This window comes from Lineus longissimus, chromosome 3, assembly GCF_910592395.1.
Source record: "Lineus longissimus chromosome 3, tnLinLong1.2, whole genome shotgun sequence".
In the NCBI taxonomy this organism is placed as follows: domain Eukaryota; kingdom Metazoa; phylum Nemertea; class Pilidiophora; order Heteronemertea; family Lineidae; genus Lineus; species Lineus longissimus.
The window spans coordinates 27,276,866-27,292,536 of NC_088310.1; the positions used below are offsets into that span (position 1 = coordinate 27,276,866).

Sequence of the window (15,671 nt, forward strand, 5' to 3'; positions counted from 1 at the left end):
TGTATCGGCACTTCAAAGAAAATTTCCCAACAAAAACCGGTTACCGTTGCACAAAATGATTAAAGTTAAGCTGACTTTTTAATTTGTTTTGCCAAAGGGCCTTGTATCCCAGCCAGCATAAAGTTAGAGCTATATACTCACAGAAACCTCAAACATGGTAGCCCCATATAGTGGCCAGTTTTTCAGCACCTCCATGAAAGCTATGTTAGCCTGAGTTGCATCCATACCACTCAGCGCTTTATGCATAGCAGAGATATCATCCTCTCGCACACTCTCGCGGATGTTACGTGGTAGGATTCGTGTCACCGTACTGAAAGCAGGAATAAGGTCATAATTTCCACAACACGTTTCACTCATTGAGAAAACACAACCAAAACTTCATACCAAACTCGGAATATATAGTGTTAATGACCCTGCCTTGGTATACCCCCTGCCTTAGTTTTTCTTGCCAATGTGGAATAGAAGTAGAACAATTAAGAAAGCATAGATAAGACTTACTTGTAGTCCTCTAAACTTGACTTGCCACCATCTAGCAGGGCATCACCGAACTCGGACTGGGACCTGAGCGCACATAGATGGACTGCATCCTGAGGGGTGAGGGGTATCTTTTCCTCAAAGAGGTCAATAACAGACTGGTGGTGGATCAGTTCTATCTCGACCTGGTCCTGGTGATTAACGAAAGGGTCCACAAACAAACGTTTCTGAAGAGTGAAATAATGAAATAGAATACAATTAACTTACCTATAGTTGAACTATTTCTATCACTGGGTTTCAGACTTTTTAATACATGAACTGATCACAGGACTGGTTTGCGAATTTGCCATGCATTTCAGGCAATCCTCCAGTTTCATTACAATTGAAATGTATTCAAAATGTAGGCTGCCAATCTATTTGAGAAATGTACAAAGAGTTTGTATAATCAAAAGTTGATCATTTGAAATCAATACTTGGTAGGGTGAATTGATGGTTACCTTAAAAGTAAACTTGAGTTCTTTTTGTGACTTGTTTGTCCTTGCCCACTTCTCCCATTTATACATTGCATCAGCTAGACTATCGTCAGGCATCATGTTTCTCTCTGAAACGAAGAAGCAAAATCAGCTCTCAGATCACATTTTCTGATTAAGTTTCATGCAGTAAGATCTGTATATTTCATCCAATTGGCTTGTCTGGCCAAAACATCATCAAATACAATATACAGGCAACAGTCATGCTTAGGAAATGTCAGCGACTTACCTAACTGTCCGAACACTTCATATATAGACCAGCCCCTTGCATCCAATCTCATGCCAATCTTTTGCTTAACCAATTTCACCACCTCTTCAGCAGTAGTAACAGAATCAAACTCCAACAGGCGATGTTGCCCATCGAGGAAATGGATTTTCTCATGGATTTGCTTTCTGAAATGGAACGTCAAAAGAGGGCGTTCTCAACCAAGTTAACCACAAGTAGCTTGAATAGCCGAGGAATGTTTAAGCACAGGGAGCCGCTGACTCGAGTCTAGGTTAGGTACATGTCTACAAGGTCACAGAGTGAAACACATTGCACTATTTTGCAGGTGAATTGGTAACCTAAACTTTGATTTCCGATGCAATATCCCACCAGAGACATGTCAAATTGCCAAGTCATAGAAGCGTACTCACAGGTACCTTAAGGGTTGATGATAACCAATAAAGCATCGGCACATACCTCCACCAGTTTCCCAACCCCAGGGTTTTTGTCCACACTCACTACTTCAGTTGCACAGTAATTTGAGTCAATCAATGTACCTGACTATTGGGAAAAGGAGAGCATGGGGACTATGGCAACACAGAGATTGGACAGATTTATTTCTTCTGATACTCGTGGAACAAAACTGTATTCATCTTCATTATTCAAAGAGGGGGAACACATGTCCAACAACTGGTCCATTTTATGACCAGTGTTGTAGGAACCCAGACCTTATATTCATCGGGTGTAATTTGGACGCACATATATCACTGTTTACTGACCTAGAGATAATCGCGAGTAGCTAATCAAATCAAATTATGCGGACCCTTGTAGCTACGCTAGTGGTCATCATGAGGCCAACACCTTCTGCACTTGGAGGAAACAAGACATTAAACACCACAAACTCATTGGGATGTATGTGCTTGTAAGACATTTTAGATCAGGTCCTTGAGAATTTAACAGCAAATTCAATTATCAAGCGATGAGATATGAAATAGTGCCTACTCAATATGTGACCCACCACGACAAAATGAGTCGCATGTCGCACAGAAGATGAGCCTATAATGACACCAGGACATAATAGAAGAAATTGATATGCTCCGATTTTACAAAAGGCAGACAATGGAGAAATGAACAACCAGTCTGTCTCAACCTGTCAAGCTCAGAGCGACATGCGACCTGTTTTGTCATGGCGGGTCACATATTGTCAATAGTATTAAAAGCTGAATACACTAACAACATCGCCACCTTTATAGCCCAAGTTAAAATATTTTCCTCTAAACATTCCAGATCTTAAACTATGTGGGTTAGATGGTCAATATTCTCAAAGGTTATTACAATGTGAAGCCAACATTGATTTCTGACAATCCCTCCAGCATTCACCATAATCAATAAACTCCCCTTGTATGGTTGAGTGGGTAGATTTCAACAAGCAATGTCATCCCGACAGCCAGATGACAGGCGGCAAGTTGAGCAGTTGACAACCAGTCAGACCCATTTTCCTGTTTTCTTGTGAGCTTAGCATTTCTTTCAACGAGATGGGATTTTCCTTAAGGAAAACCTACGAGCAGCAGGAGATACGTCCTCCCATAGCTGGCCTTTGGATTGTTTCTCAAATACACTCGCATAAAGATCAGGTGTATAATAATAATATAATAATGTGACGCATTTATATAGCGCTCCTCAGTAACGTAACTGTTAAAGCGCTGTGGGATATCATATTATTACCCTGGTCTCCACAGAAATCAATCAGGGGTTTCAAGGAGCAACCAGAAGGTGCTCACTTGAACTTAACCAGTCGGGGAACCAAGGAGTGACTCGGCCGGGAGTCGAACCCATGACCTCCTGATCATGAGGCCGACTCTCTCTTCCACTGCGCTATAAGAGTCTAATAGTGTTCCAGATCATCACGTCATGCCAACCTCCTCTTCAGGTATGTCTGCCGAAAGAGCTTAGAATCCCAGTATTCAAGTGGCCATACAAAAAGACTGATAGTTATAATATCAAACATTTTGCTCACCTTTGTATGACCCAGGAGATCTCACTATATGATGGCGGGTATTTTCGAACCTGTCTTTCAAGACTTCGACTCAGGCACTGAAAATAAAGTTTGCAACCATTAGCAAACACACAAAACAGAAGGAACGCAAACTTTTTCGAATCATATAATTTATTCCAAATAAGTTAAATTTTACTAGGAAAAATGTTTTGGAGACAATTGGATAAGGAAACATACCTTTTGACAAAAGACAGCAAACCTGCCTTCGTCGGTGTTTCTATCCACAGCACATTTACGTAGGTGGGCTTGGAGGTAGCTAATAATGTTCTGGTCGCAGGGCAATACTGTTGAAGTGGACATGGCCAACAGCTGCCAGTTACGAACATTCACTCGGCTGTTGGGATCTGAAGTGGAAAAAGTCTGGAGTACTGAGAGGCAAATCTCACATTAGCCCTGTCTGCGCGGTTACTGCTGGTTACGCTCTTAGCCTAGTCAACCTAATCTGTCACAAGATGCATGACAAGGTACTGAGAGATTGAGGTATCTGTTTAGACATCCCATTTAAGGAAAGCATTTTTTCATCAAATCCCAGCACAATTCGATGCTTGTCCTAGATTGTCCTATGTTACGACAGAAATGATAATATAATAATAATGAGTCTTTTATATAGCGCAATTCCGTGACACTATAGTTCTCGCTCTTAGCGCTTTGGGATATCATATTATTACCCCAGTCTCCACAGAAATCAATCAGATGTTTCAAGGAGCAACCACAAGGCGCTCACTTGAACTCGACCAATGATCAGCCCATCGCGGCAGTCCAAGTAAAAGAAATCGCCTGTCCAGGAAGTGTACTGTGGCGATCCGGTGAGTGCTCTCACACTTTCCTGCCAAACTCTGCCCATACACCACACTCCTACATCGTCCTATACATACCAGGATGATCAGTGGTTTGCTTTATGAGCTGGAGATAGAATTCGTTGCATAGTTCCTCAGATTCCTGACACTTGGTCAGCAAGACTTGAATAACACCCAGGTGATCATCGCCCTGCAGGTTAGCTGAAAAGTAGAAATCAAAGTTAATAACTCTGAGTCACTGGATTGTGATGCTACCATCCAGTAGGTGCTGTGGTGGGAGTATTTCGGTGTTGAGAGGAAGCTACCTACCTTAACCTGTCCAAAACAAAGTTCAGCTATCTCAACACCCGTAAATGATATACTACAAAGCAGAATACAAAAAGGGCTTGTTTATTCCCCTCCCTCTCCATATTGACTGAGCTGTCCACCTACCAGAGTGGTCTAATCCTGCATAGATAAGCGTTGAGTTGAACATCTTGACAGCTATATCCTCCAACTCTGGGTCTTTGAAGATTGCAATAGCCTGCTTCATTGGAGTCTTGGTGTAAGACCAGTAGCTGACCTTGAAGTCGTTCTCTGGGTCATCACTCTCCTTTAACTTTTCTAGTCTACTTCTACTTAATCTGAAACAAAAGAAACATATTGGTAGTGTTTGTAGAATGACAGTTCATTTTATTATCAAATGTTCCAGATAAGTTATCAGGTCAGTGTGCTCGGACCTACCGATGGTTCCATGGAAGATGGAGGTGGGAAGATGCAAGTGGCCATGACTACTATTCCCACGATACACTTGTTTAAGTCCTAAGCAGAAAAGAATTGTTCAGATGCTCTCACCGCAATGGCAAATTTTGAGATGATGAGGCATCTCGTAAAAGACCAAAAGTTTGATCTCATTCTAACATCAGACTTCAGCAAAGACACAAGTACTTCATTGTTCTTGAGAAAGTTAGAATTGCGATTTGTCTAGGTACCTCCTGAGTGTGTTTTTGAAAAATCCGACTCCTTCATGGGAAGGCTTCTGCAGTAGATTAGACTCCATTAGGATCCGCCGACATGATAGGACATCATCAAACAGTTTGAGCCTGTCGTCTTCGGTCACCTTCATTGGCTGAAAGTCACATTATGAAAATATCAAATGTTGGATTTCAAACTGGGTTAACCTTATATCCATAGGTAACTTTAAACACACAAGATCTAGTAGATTCCATGCTACATTCCTTAATGCAGGGCTCATTTGTGACACAAGTGTGATAACAAATGCAAGAATGCAGTATATTGTAATTGTAAAGACCAGACATAATTTTGTACCACACTGAACAGATCAGCACAACCACTATCCTCTGGTGACACTATCAAACACTGAACAGAGTGTTTAACGTATGTTTTTCAGCCAAGATTTTGATCTTGCATTCCTGACAAAAAGCAAGCACAAACAATTGCATATCTTAGCCCGATACTGACACAGACCACAAGTAGGGGCATTTCCAACACGGATTCATCACTTCACTAGAACCTTCAAACGCTGTGAGTGAATGTTTTTAAAACGTCATTTATTCATCAGAATGGTTTGAAAGAAAATGAATGTCTTGCTGTGTAGATATCCTTTTAATTTTAAATTCTGATTTAACAAGTTAGTTTGCTTTGACCTGGACCTCTTTGGTGAACTGGAAATTCAAGGGAAAAGAGCATCACAGCCTTGATTTAAGTTTCGACGTACATCACTTTTTGATATACAGTGAACCCCGGTAACACGACCACTCATGGGACCGAGGTTGAATGGTCGCGATACGGGTGGTCGCATTAGTGAAGTTGAAAATCCGGAGACAAAATGCATGATTAGGTTTTCCCGCAAAAATTGTTGAACTTATTCATAAGTTCAAAATTCTGAAAAATTTTCAAAGCCAAAAATTTTTTCGGACTGATGATGTTTCTTCATTTTGAGCAGAAAAGAACAAGTGAAAAAAATATTTTTCTGGACTTAGAAATTTATTTATCAGAGTTGAATTTTTTCATAAGTTCAAAATTCTGAAAAATTTTCAAATCCAAAAAAATTTTCAGACTGATGATGTTTCATCATTTTGAGCCGAAAAAAAAACAAGTGAAAAAATATTTTGGACTTGAAAATTTTTTTTCATCTGTAGCATGACAAATTTGACGCAATCAATTTCTTAACAGAAATCATGGCAGTATTTGTCTTCACACAGCAATTAGGCCCTTTTGGTCGGGTTAGAGGGGTGAACTTGGTCATTGGGACCACCCAATCCAGTGGTCGTGGTCTGGGTACCGGGGTGATCGTTTTATCGGAGCCTTGCAATGGTAATTGGAGAGGAAACCATTCGGGACCGGCGATCCTGGTCGTCATAGCTGAACTTAATAATCAATATCATCACTTATAAATACATTCCAGAGAAATAAAACGTTTAACCAATATTAATGAATTAAATATGGTATGGTTAGAACCATAATGTTGTGAAGAGACAAAATGTAAGCTGGTGCTATATTATACTATTGGTTGGAAACTGACTGAAGAAAAAGATTTTAACAAATCATCAATAATGTTGAAGGAATATTCCAAAACATCTTGGTGGTATTGTAGTGTCGCTTGCTCAGTGAAATACACTTCACATTTTTTGGCCACAGCACAAAATCTTACTTCACTGTCAGTATTGATTGTCTCACTACACACACAGTCAAAATTTCACCTCGGCATCTTGGTTTTTGCCGATATTTTATTGTGGGACCGCCACCCCAATACCCCAAGTTCTCTATCAATTCCTTAACTAACATTATTGACAATGAAATATAAACTACATAACCCTTGAAACGTGTTCTATATACTGTAGATACTCAGGAAAATGAGTATCATTATGAAGCAACACTAAAAAGGATGACCTGGCTTGCCCCGACATTCCAAATGGCCAACCCGCCCTATTCATCGAAACCAAACCTGGTGCAATCTTGGTTTTTCGCAGAGCCTCGAAGATGGGGCCTGGTGAAATTGAAAATCCTGCTAGAAGTAAACAGGCTCTACTTCAAAATATTCAAAAAAATGTTGCTTACATCACCAAGTATCAACAGTATTTACATAATATCAAAAACAAGTAACAAGTGTGGTATGCGGTGTTGTGCTGCTTAGCTACAGATGATGATTTTGTCAGTGTATTGGACTGGAAAAACTCCCAACGTAACAGACGTAACTAACACCCCAAATACATCGAGAGGTTGTCTTACCACCGCAGGCGAAAACGGAAGTGATCCGCTCTTGAACAAGTTCGATTTCGTACTTTTGACTAGTTTTTCTCTCACTGATTTCTGTCTCTGAACAAAGCAAATAGGGTTTGTCACAAGATGATAACATGAAATGTTTGTAAATACCGTAAGTCCTGATAAATGCCCGGGGAGTTGCTTGCAGCAACGACACAAAAATCCTGACAAAACAAGGAATGCTAATCCTGAACAGCAGTAGTTTCTCAGTTCGACCAACCCAGTGAATTGACATCATTTAGAGAGTACAAATGCGGAGAAGGCCTACTGATTCACCACTACTATAGAGTAAAAGGCATGATGTGTCTTTAACAAAAATCTGCAAGGATGAACTAGGGAGAACAACTCAGAATTGCTAATTTTAAGTGAATTCGACTTACCTGCTTTGGATAAGGTTCTGTGCCGTGTCTAAGCCAGCCTGCTAATGATGGCCAATAGCTGGCTATCAAACTTCCTATATCATCCTTGCACACACTCTCAAACATGTATGAGCGATGTAATCCTTCCGCGCTATTTTTCACCTCAAACGTCACATAATTGTCGATAGAATCTATCGAAATGGACTCTATATCCTGATAGCGGCAGTCCTGGATTATCAGCTTGTCCTTTGGCCGGATGAATTTTACACCATCCATGTTTATCGCGATGAGGACATCAGGGCCATGTGACCATTGGCCTTTGTAAACGGCTGGGAACATAGTGCAACCATAGAGAGGGAACTGCTTTACACATGTAAGGTACCACACCTTGGCCTCTAGCTCTGATTTACCGCTACCATAATGCTGTAATGAGAAAGACAAGGTGGCCGGAAATGAAACACTAGAGAGGGAATTTCACACAACAAACAAGCTACCAGAAAGCTGTGCTCTACATGTACAAAAGAGCAGCGATAAGAAGACGTACCATTAATGCAATCATTGACGTGATAAAACTTCTTAAGATATTCTTCCAAATTATAGGGAACCGAGCCGAGCCCTGTACATCGCCTGAATAGCAGCCACTGCCAATACCGCCAGCAAAATCGAAATGTGAAGTAACCAGTAGGATCTTGATGAGAGCTAGCATTCAGTTTTGAAAGATCGAGATACCAGAGTCGTTTCTGTCCCTGACACACATTAGTAATAGAATATGGGAAATTGTGCTTCAAAAGACGAAAGAAGACAATCAAAAATTGTTCAACATTTAACTGCTTTATTCAACCAAGCTTTTTGGTCCTCCACAATTATTCATAAATTCCACTCCACCATCAGATCACATTATATCATATATTTTCACTGGCAATTGGATTTGGAGCAAAAATAGATCAATAGAAAATATTTCCAGAGATGAGAATAAATGATAATGATAATAAATCAACATCGTCTGGAGTATCTCCCAAAATGATAGATTTGCCGAACTCACTTGCTTAACCCAAGGGCACACTTTCGCATTTTTTCTCTCTCAAGAAAAGTTCAAAGGGTGGCAAGAGAAATGTAATTTCCGCCTGAAATGTACACATTGCTAATTCTGAGCTCGAGGACACTGCATGCAAATACCAGACAGGGATTCAAACCAAAACCCCTGTGAGGGGTCGAACCCCCCAGCTGCAACCCACACATGTCAACAGGCAGGATGAGCAACCCAAAAAAAACAACTGGTCAGCAAGTCCATCAGACATGGTGGCTTGGTTATCTCCCAGCGATGAGGCGGTTGCATCTTTTGATTATAAAATCCATTACTGATCAAAGATGTAGCTATGGACAGGGCAATGCACCTAATACCGAATGGAGTATTCATTGGCCAATATTGATCAATTAACGAGTCAGGCCACATGGAAAATGAATCTGATTATTGACATCATACATTTTATGGCATACACTTATTTATTGGGGGAAGTTCAATACTTGACTTGCCAAACTCAGCTCGACGCCGAACTGCAGCGCCACTCGCGGACAAAGATAGAACAACTCGACATTTTTTTCACCGGTTTTCTCGCTGCGCATGCGTACCAGCGGAAATCAACAAAAGATGACGCTGGTACGCATGTGCAGCAAGAAAACCGGTGAAAAAAATGTCGAGTTGTTCTATCTTTGTCCGCGAGTGGCGCTGCAGTTCGGCGTCGAGCTGAGTTTGGCAAGTCAAGTATTCAATCTTATCCCAATCAAGTTCAGTCCTAACCTTGATAACTTGTGGCAGTGTTTAAGGGCAATGTTTTCCATCAAATATTCAAAGTTGAGTAGTGAAACATAACATTAAATCCATGTGGTTTTTGGAGGCTATGATGATGGCATCCAAACATCAAATTCGTCAAGCTTCTGTGATAAAACAGGTAATTCGTTTATTTGGCCTCATGATGGACATCTAACATCCAGGTAATACAGCTAATGGATACATGGCCAAATATTGAGTAATTAGGAGAAGAACCACTGAATACCTGGTCCAGGCTCCAGGGACATTTTCCTATAACTGACGAACATCAACTGTATTAGCTAATTAATCAGTAGAGTTAATGATGACTTCCTTGAGTGTGTGCTGGATGTTGCTGGATATTGCACTTCACAGTGACGTTGAAGATATGGGTTATCCAAAGCCAAATGCAGCTGTAGTCACCACTTAGAGGATATATAGAACCGATCTCGATGGCCTAGTGGTTAAGGCGCCCGCCCTGGAACGGAAGGTCGAAGGTTCGAGGCCCGCTGGTAACCTCTTTCCGATGCGGCCGGTTGGTTAGCCGCCAGCTAGTTAAATACAGGGTACAAACTGCCTTCTCGCCAGGCGCCTGGCATTAGAGATAGGAGTTTGGAAGTGAAGAGTGTCTCATAAGCCAAAAAGCTGGCTGGCCCTTTCATTAGGGGTGACACTATAATAAACAAACTTTACTTTACTTACTATAGAGCTAAAAAATATGACAGTCAACTATCAGCAGCAGGACAATGCAGTTGACAATCAACATTGTCACAGACCATCAAATCATACTGAAATATTAGCAAGAGTTAAAATGGACACCACAATGATGTTAGTCAATACTTACGATATTACACTGAATATTTAATAGCACAAACAGACATTTCCGATATAAACTGTGTTGCATGTTGGAAATCTATACAACTGCTATTCAGAAATTGGTTTCATGATTAATGTCGTTCGCTTAACTGCTGACGATACAAATAGGCAATACATTGCTATCAAAATTAATTCAGCAATTCTATGGACACATTAGAAATGTCCTGAGTATTCTATTACAGCAACAACCTTAAACAACCACCCACCCCAACCCCAAAGAAACGCGGTCTGCGAGGTACAGTATGTTCATGTTGGAACCATATCGCAAGCGCCGAGGAAAGAATCCCGATAAGCAGCTTTTAAGACAAGTCTTACTTAGACGGCCGAAACAGTAGCTAGCCGATTATAGCAAATACTGATCTTCTTACCCAATCAATTTCATCCCATCTCTCGGTTGCGATCAGTTATATAGGGTTGTATCATTAAAGTACGCTACACTCTACTCTATCAGACTCTGTCAAACCTTTCTCATCCCAATTATCTGTTGATGGAAGAGGCTGGTGATAAATCTCTCATGCTTGGCAGCATAAACTATTTCTGCCTACAAATGAGGATTTTGGTAGACCATCATGTAGTAATATGATGCTGATGGATATGTTCCTCATGGGGGAGGAAATTTAGTGATAATTGATACAACATCTATCTGGTTTGACACATGTCCTGTAAATTTGTGGAACCGCCTACCATCAAAGCCTCACATGGCAGAATTCTTTGAGTCTTTAAAGTTGCTCCAGTTCCATGCCATCCCACAACACCTTTTGGTGCAACGGTATTGTACCAGCAGCAACCTCAACCTGATAAGAATCATCATGGACACATTATTCAAGCTCTCACCATCTTTCACTGAGAAAGCTCTGAACACATTTCCTTCAGTAATCCCTCAGCAACTTGCCGAGAATAATGAAAGGGGTAGCGAGCTATCAAGCAAAACACAGTGAAAGAAGTTATCAGTACCATGCCAAAACCATTCATGTCATACCTCCTAGGAAGCAATTTCTAATTACAATATTTTTTCTTATTCAAACAATTTACCAGAAACACTCGTCATGGCTTTTCACAGTAAATTAAAGAACAATTTACGGCATCAGCAGATTGACATGAGATCAAAAGCAATTAGTAAATCGTTCCTTCTTTTCTTGTTATCCACTACTCCAACTGCCAGGGGAAACTGGTCGATTTAATGAGCATGCAGAGATGTTTAGCAAGCGCTGTCAAGTCTTCCCTCCTGTTTGATCACACAATATGCATGCATTTGCTGAGAGCCTCAAGACCAGTTGGGATTACTGCTCTTGCGACAACCTTCTATGGCCAACAAAGATGAGGGAATCCGTCACACTCCAACTTGAAGACGATTTTGCTCAGACGTGACAATGGAAATACAGTGACTTGCCAAAGGCCAGAAACCCGGGCACTGTTCATCTAATGAGCATCACACTAACCACGCTGCCCATCATTACCTACAAAGACAATTCTCAGGTCTTCATCTCAGTAAGCTGAACAGCTATTAGCTCCCTTACTCACACTGTTTCAATGCTGCCAAAGCTGGGCCTTTCCTTTGGCATGTCCTCTCCACTGTATGATGAAGATATTTTCATTTAACTGGTAGCTACACTTCTCATGACTGATACTGTGTGAATGAGGTGCAAGTGGGAGACTCTATTGGGATGTTCTCACAGCAGAGACCTTGGACATCGATTGACAAGTAATGCCATGGAGATTATTCCACACGCTGCAATCCACTGTCACCTTGATCTTGTCATTATAATCCTGCTGTGGTTATCTGTCTGGTTCGGAGTTACAATATCCCATCAAACAGCTCAATTCTGTCAGTTTGTGTCGACAAGTCCACGCTCGAACATTTCAAAGGCAGGTAACTCAAGAGGGTTAAAAAACTTTTGTTCAAATTGTCATCTCCAGATTTTTACCTAAAGAGTGATTTTAAAAAGTAAACCAGTGGGTGGTCATCGCCTCAACTCTCGGCAAAGATCATACACATCTAGGCAAGAACGAAATCAACTGCCATTCACACATTGATTGCCTTAGCAAAGATGTTCCTCATGTAATGCTTGAAAAATCTCATATGACCCAAGACATCCTCTAGCGAAAATAGATCAAAGACAAAAAGCCTACACCTCAAGTATATGGTGAGGGAAGAGGAACATGAATGGCCATTATGAAAATGTGTTGACTATACTGGAGGATAACAAAAGTTCATAAAAAAGCCTCCCAAAATAGATAACACTTATAACTTTTTCCGTAGCTGCCAAGCCTAAAGCATTTCTTGCTTTGTCTGTCTGACAATCCATCAGAATATGAAAACCTGATATATTGATGTGTCATCAATAAACGTGTACCTGACAAGCAATTCATATCAGGGTTGCGGAATTTCTTCAGAACAATAGGCAGATGGTTAAAAACTTAATTGATACCACCCTTAAGGTATTCGTTAGGTTCTTCCAGAAAGCCAAACCTAGCCACTCAAGGACAAGATAACACCTTTGAGATTATTCTTGTAATCAATATTTAAACGTGATTATTTCTCAGGCTAATGGTAAGGAAATTTGATAATGGAGATTTTTCAAAATCTCATCTCTTGCAGGTTACACATTTATGAAGTGACGCTGAACAGGCGTCACTGACTAATGCAACTTTTATGCTGCTGCTCATATTGGCATGTGACTATTGGAAACGACATTAAGCTGAAACCTAAAATTCATCCATTTTTTAAAAAGAAAAGGTATCCAAGTCAAATTGGTTCTTGACTAATTCTCACTACTTACTCCACCGTGATTTTGGTGAACTTTTTGACAACGTTTTGCGACACCCCATCCAAGATCTTGTTCAGAGCAGATATGATGACAAGATGTGTGACCCTTACCTGATGTGCTTGTTCTATCTCCTTACTCCAGTTCTTTTTACCACTACTTATGATTCGCTTGCATAGATACTGGTCACTGTCTTCATACCTGCGAAGAGAAAGCAACAACTGGTTAGGAAGTCAGCATCAGGGATGACCAAAGTGGTTCAAAATCTGAGCTGTATTCAACATGAGCAACTCCAAGAATGAATAGTCAATTTCATCTTTGGCAGTTTCTTAGGCTTTCCCTTCCATCATTGTTGGGGACACACTGACTACGCTGAAAGATGACTCTCTTCTAATGATATCAGTCAGATCTATCTTGATCTAACACCCGGACTTTCTTGTTAGAATCGGCGAATTCAAAAGAGACAGCGACAATCCAGCAGATGAAAGCCCTGAGCTTATTTCACAGTCATTTAAGCACCCCAAGGGATGAGTGGCTATCAAAATTCAAGACCAGGAGACAGAAGATAGCAGTCGAATGCACTTCAAATAGAGATCAGACTGTCAGAAACCCTGATGCGTCTTCAGCGGTGAATTCTAAACCGTAATAACCAGTCAATTCATCAGGACCGCACATCCTGTCAAAACCCCTAGCCATTACTTTGCATGGCTATTGAACAAGACTTTAGATCAAAGCACAATAATCAGAGGTTAATCAAGCACCAATAGATATGAACCGCCTCTCTTGGACACCTTGGTTTGGTAGAATACCAACTCAATCATTATGGCCTTGAGGGACTATTGATCCAGGGAATGTGCACCGCTGAGGGGAAGAATAGCAAGGAGCCAGTACATGGACAGCACATCATTAGTCGTGTTGGAAATGTTATCATCATGACCATCACAAGTTTTAGTCTAGTTTGAGCTTTAGGTGACAATCTAAAGGCAGGAAAAGGATATACAATCTAGACACATTTGTTCTGGTTGACAGGTAGCAACATCAGGAGTCATGTCTTAAGTTTGACTGCAGGAAACGTATGCGAACATGCATTCGATTTACCAAAGATAAATCGGACTCATTTGAATATGTAGTCACCAACACCACAGACGTCTTTATAAGTCTGTTCATCAAGTTATTTTACTTTCCCGAGAGCTGCCAGCCAGTCATTTGGTAAACATCTTCGTTCTGAAGGTTGCCAATCGTTATATTTTCTTAATGCCACGGCAGGTTAGCGTCATTCTGCTGAGATCGATCAAGCTTGTTGGTCAGTGATGAATTAGTCTCTGTCATTCAATCGATTGACAGCTTGTTAAGAAACGTCTGTTTGACCAACTGATTGGATGGGTGCTGGTGATACTTACCAGGATACGACACTGGCTTGTTTATTTGAGGGTCACTCGAAAACTAGATGATGGATGAGCCATTTGGTCTATTTGTAAAGTAGCTCAAAGAAGTTTGTTTGGTGTCAAACTGAGAAATACTGCACCGCCACCTTCCAGACGATGTGTGATGGAAAAGTTTGACAACCTAGTACATTTTTAGAGAGGAAGATATACTTTATGACTGCGTGCACAGAACAAGTGAAGAAAGGAAGCTTCTCTTGGGATTCTCTCCAAACCAGGCCAATGCTCTTTTATTGAGTCATTGGGTGATATGAATAAAGACTAGCAAATGCTTTTATCTAAAACTTCATGTACATTTACACTGGGCCTTTCTGTACAAAACTGAAGTAAAAGCAATTGCTAGACTTTATTCATATCACCCATGGTGTGTATAGTAAAATATGCAATATATCCATCTACAAAAGAAACATACAGTAGCAAGAATAATATCATACAAACTAGTTATCATGTTGATTGTAGAAAATAAAACCCAAGATACATAGTACGATGGCAAAAAGGAAGAATACGAAGAGGGGGGATCTATTTTCTTATCAGACGAGAGAAACAAATTGGCCTCTTTGAAGTATGCAATGTGTGAGATCTTCTGTAGTTATTTCTACCAAAGATTAACCAGACCTTCAGTGCATTGATATACACCATTATACATTGAAAGCACAGCTGAGCCGGACCAACCTGATTTGACTCTATAAATGCAATACCCACCACAGAATGTCCATTTGGATGAAAAAGATATACATGATCTTTCTTTGATGTTACTTCCCAAGAGCATTTTGTGCTTTTTCTAAGAATAGATGACACATTGTTGGAAATTCAGCTTACGTGTGCATGTAATATACCATGCGTGTAGCAGGTAAATGAAAGAAGGTTTTGGCCTCCGTTCCAACAATATATAGATAGTGAGTCCCCAACTGCAATGTCAGCGCCATCTACACTTTTGATTTCTTTAATGCCTCCCCTCTTGATCAGTATGGAAGCCAAAGTTGCAATGATTCATAACATAAAGTGACATCTCTGACATGTTTCTTCCAACTTGTTTAACTATAGAAACAAAACATCACCTGCACATCTCAATGTCAGCCCCCAAGGGCACACTGAT

The 15,671-nt window shown here is 40.5% G+C and overlaps 1 protein-coding gene across 1 annotated transcript in view; it reads right to left on the reverse strand.

Moving 5' to 3' along the window:
• Window positions 1-15,671, reverse strand: part of LOC135484511 (unconventional myosin heavy chain 6-like) — a 156,636-nt gene that overhangs the window by 3,640 nt on the left and 137,325 nt on the right. The window contains exons 27-37 of the mRNA XM_064766069.1: window positions 13,247-13,334; window positions 7,707-8,108; window positions 5,034-5,170; window positions 4,495-4,685; window positions 4,141-4,263; window positions 3,443-3,609; window positions 3,227-3,303; window positions 1,234-1,397; window positions 972-1,075; window positions 499-701; window positions 142-310 (exon numbers count right to left, since the gene is read on the reverse strand). Of these exons, the coding sequence (XP_064622139.1) occupies window positions 142-310; window positions 499-701; window positions 972-1,075; window positions 1,234-1,397; window positions 3,227-3,303; window positions 3,443-3,609; window positions 4,141-4,263; window positions 4,495-4,685; window positions 5,034-5,170; window positions 7,707-8,108; window positions 13,247-13,334 (1,825 nt within the window). The remainder of the gene's footprint in view (window positions 1-141; window positions 311-498; window positions 702-971; window positions 1,076-1,233; window positions 1,398-3,226; window positions 3,304-3,442; window positions 3,610-4,140; window positions 4,264-4,494; window positions 4,686-5,033; window positions 5,171-7,706; window positions 8,109-13,246; window positions 13,335-15,671) is intronic.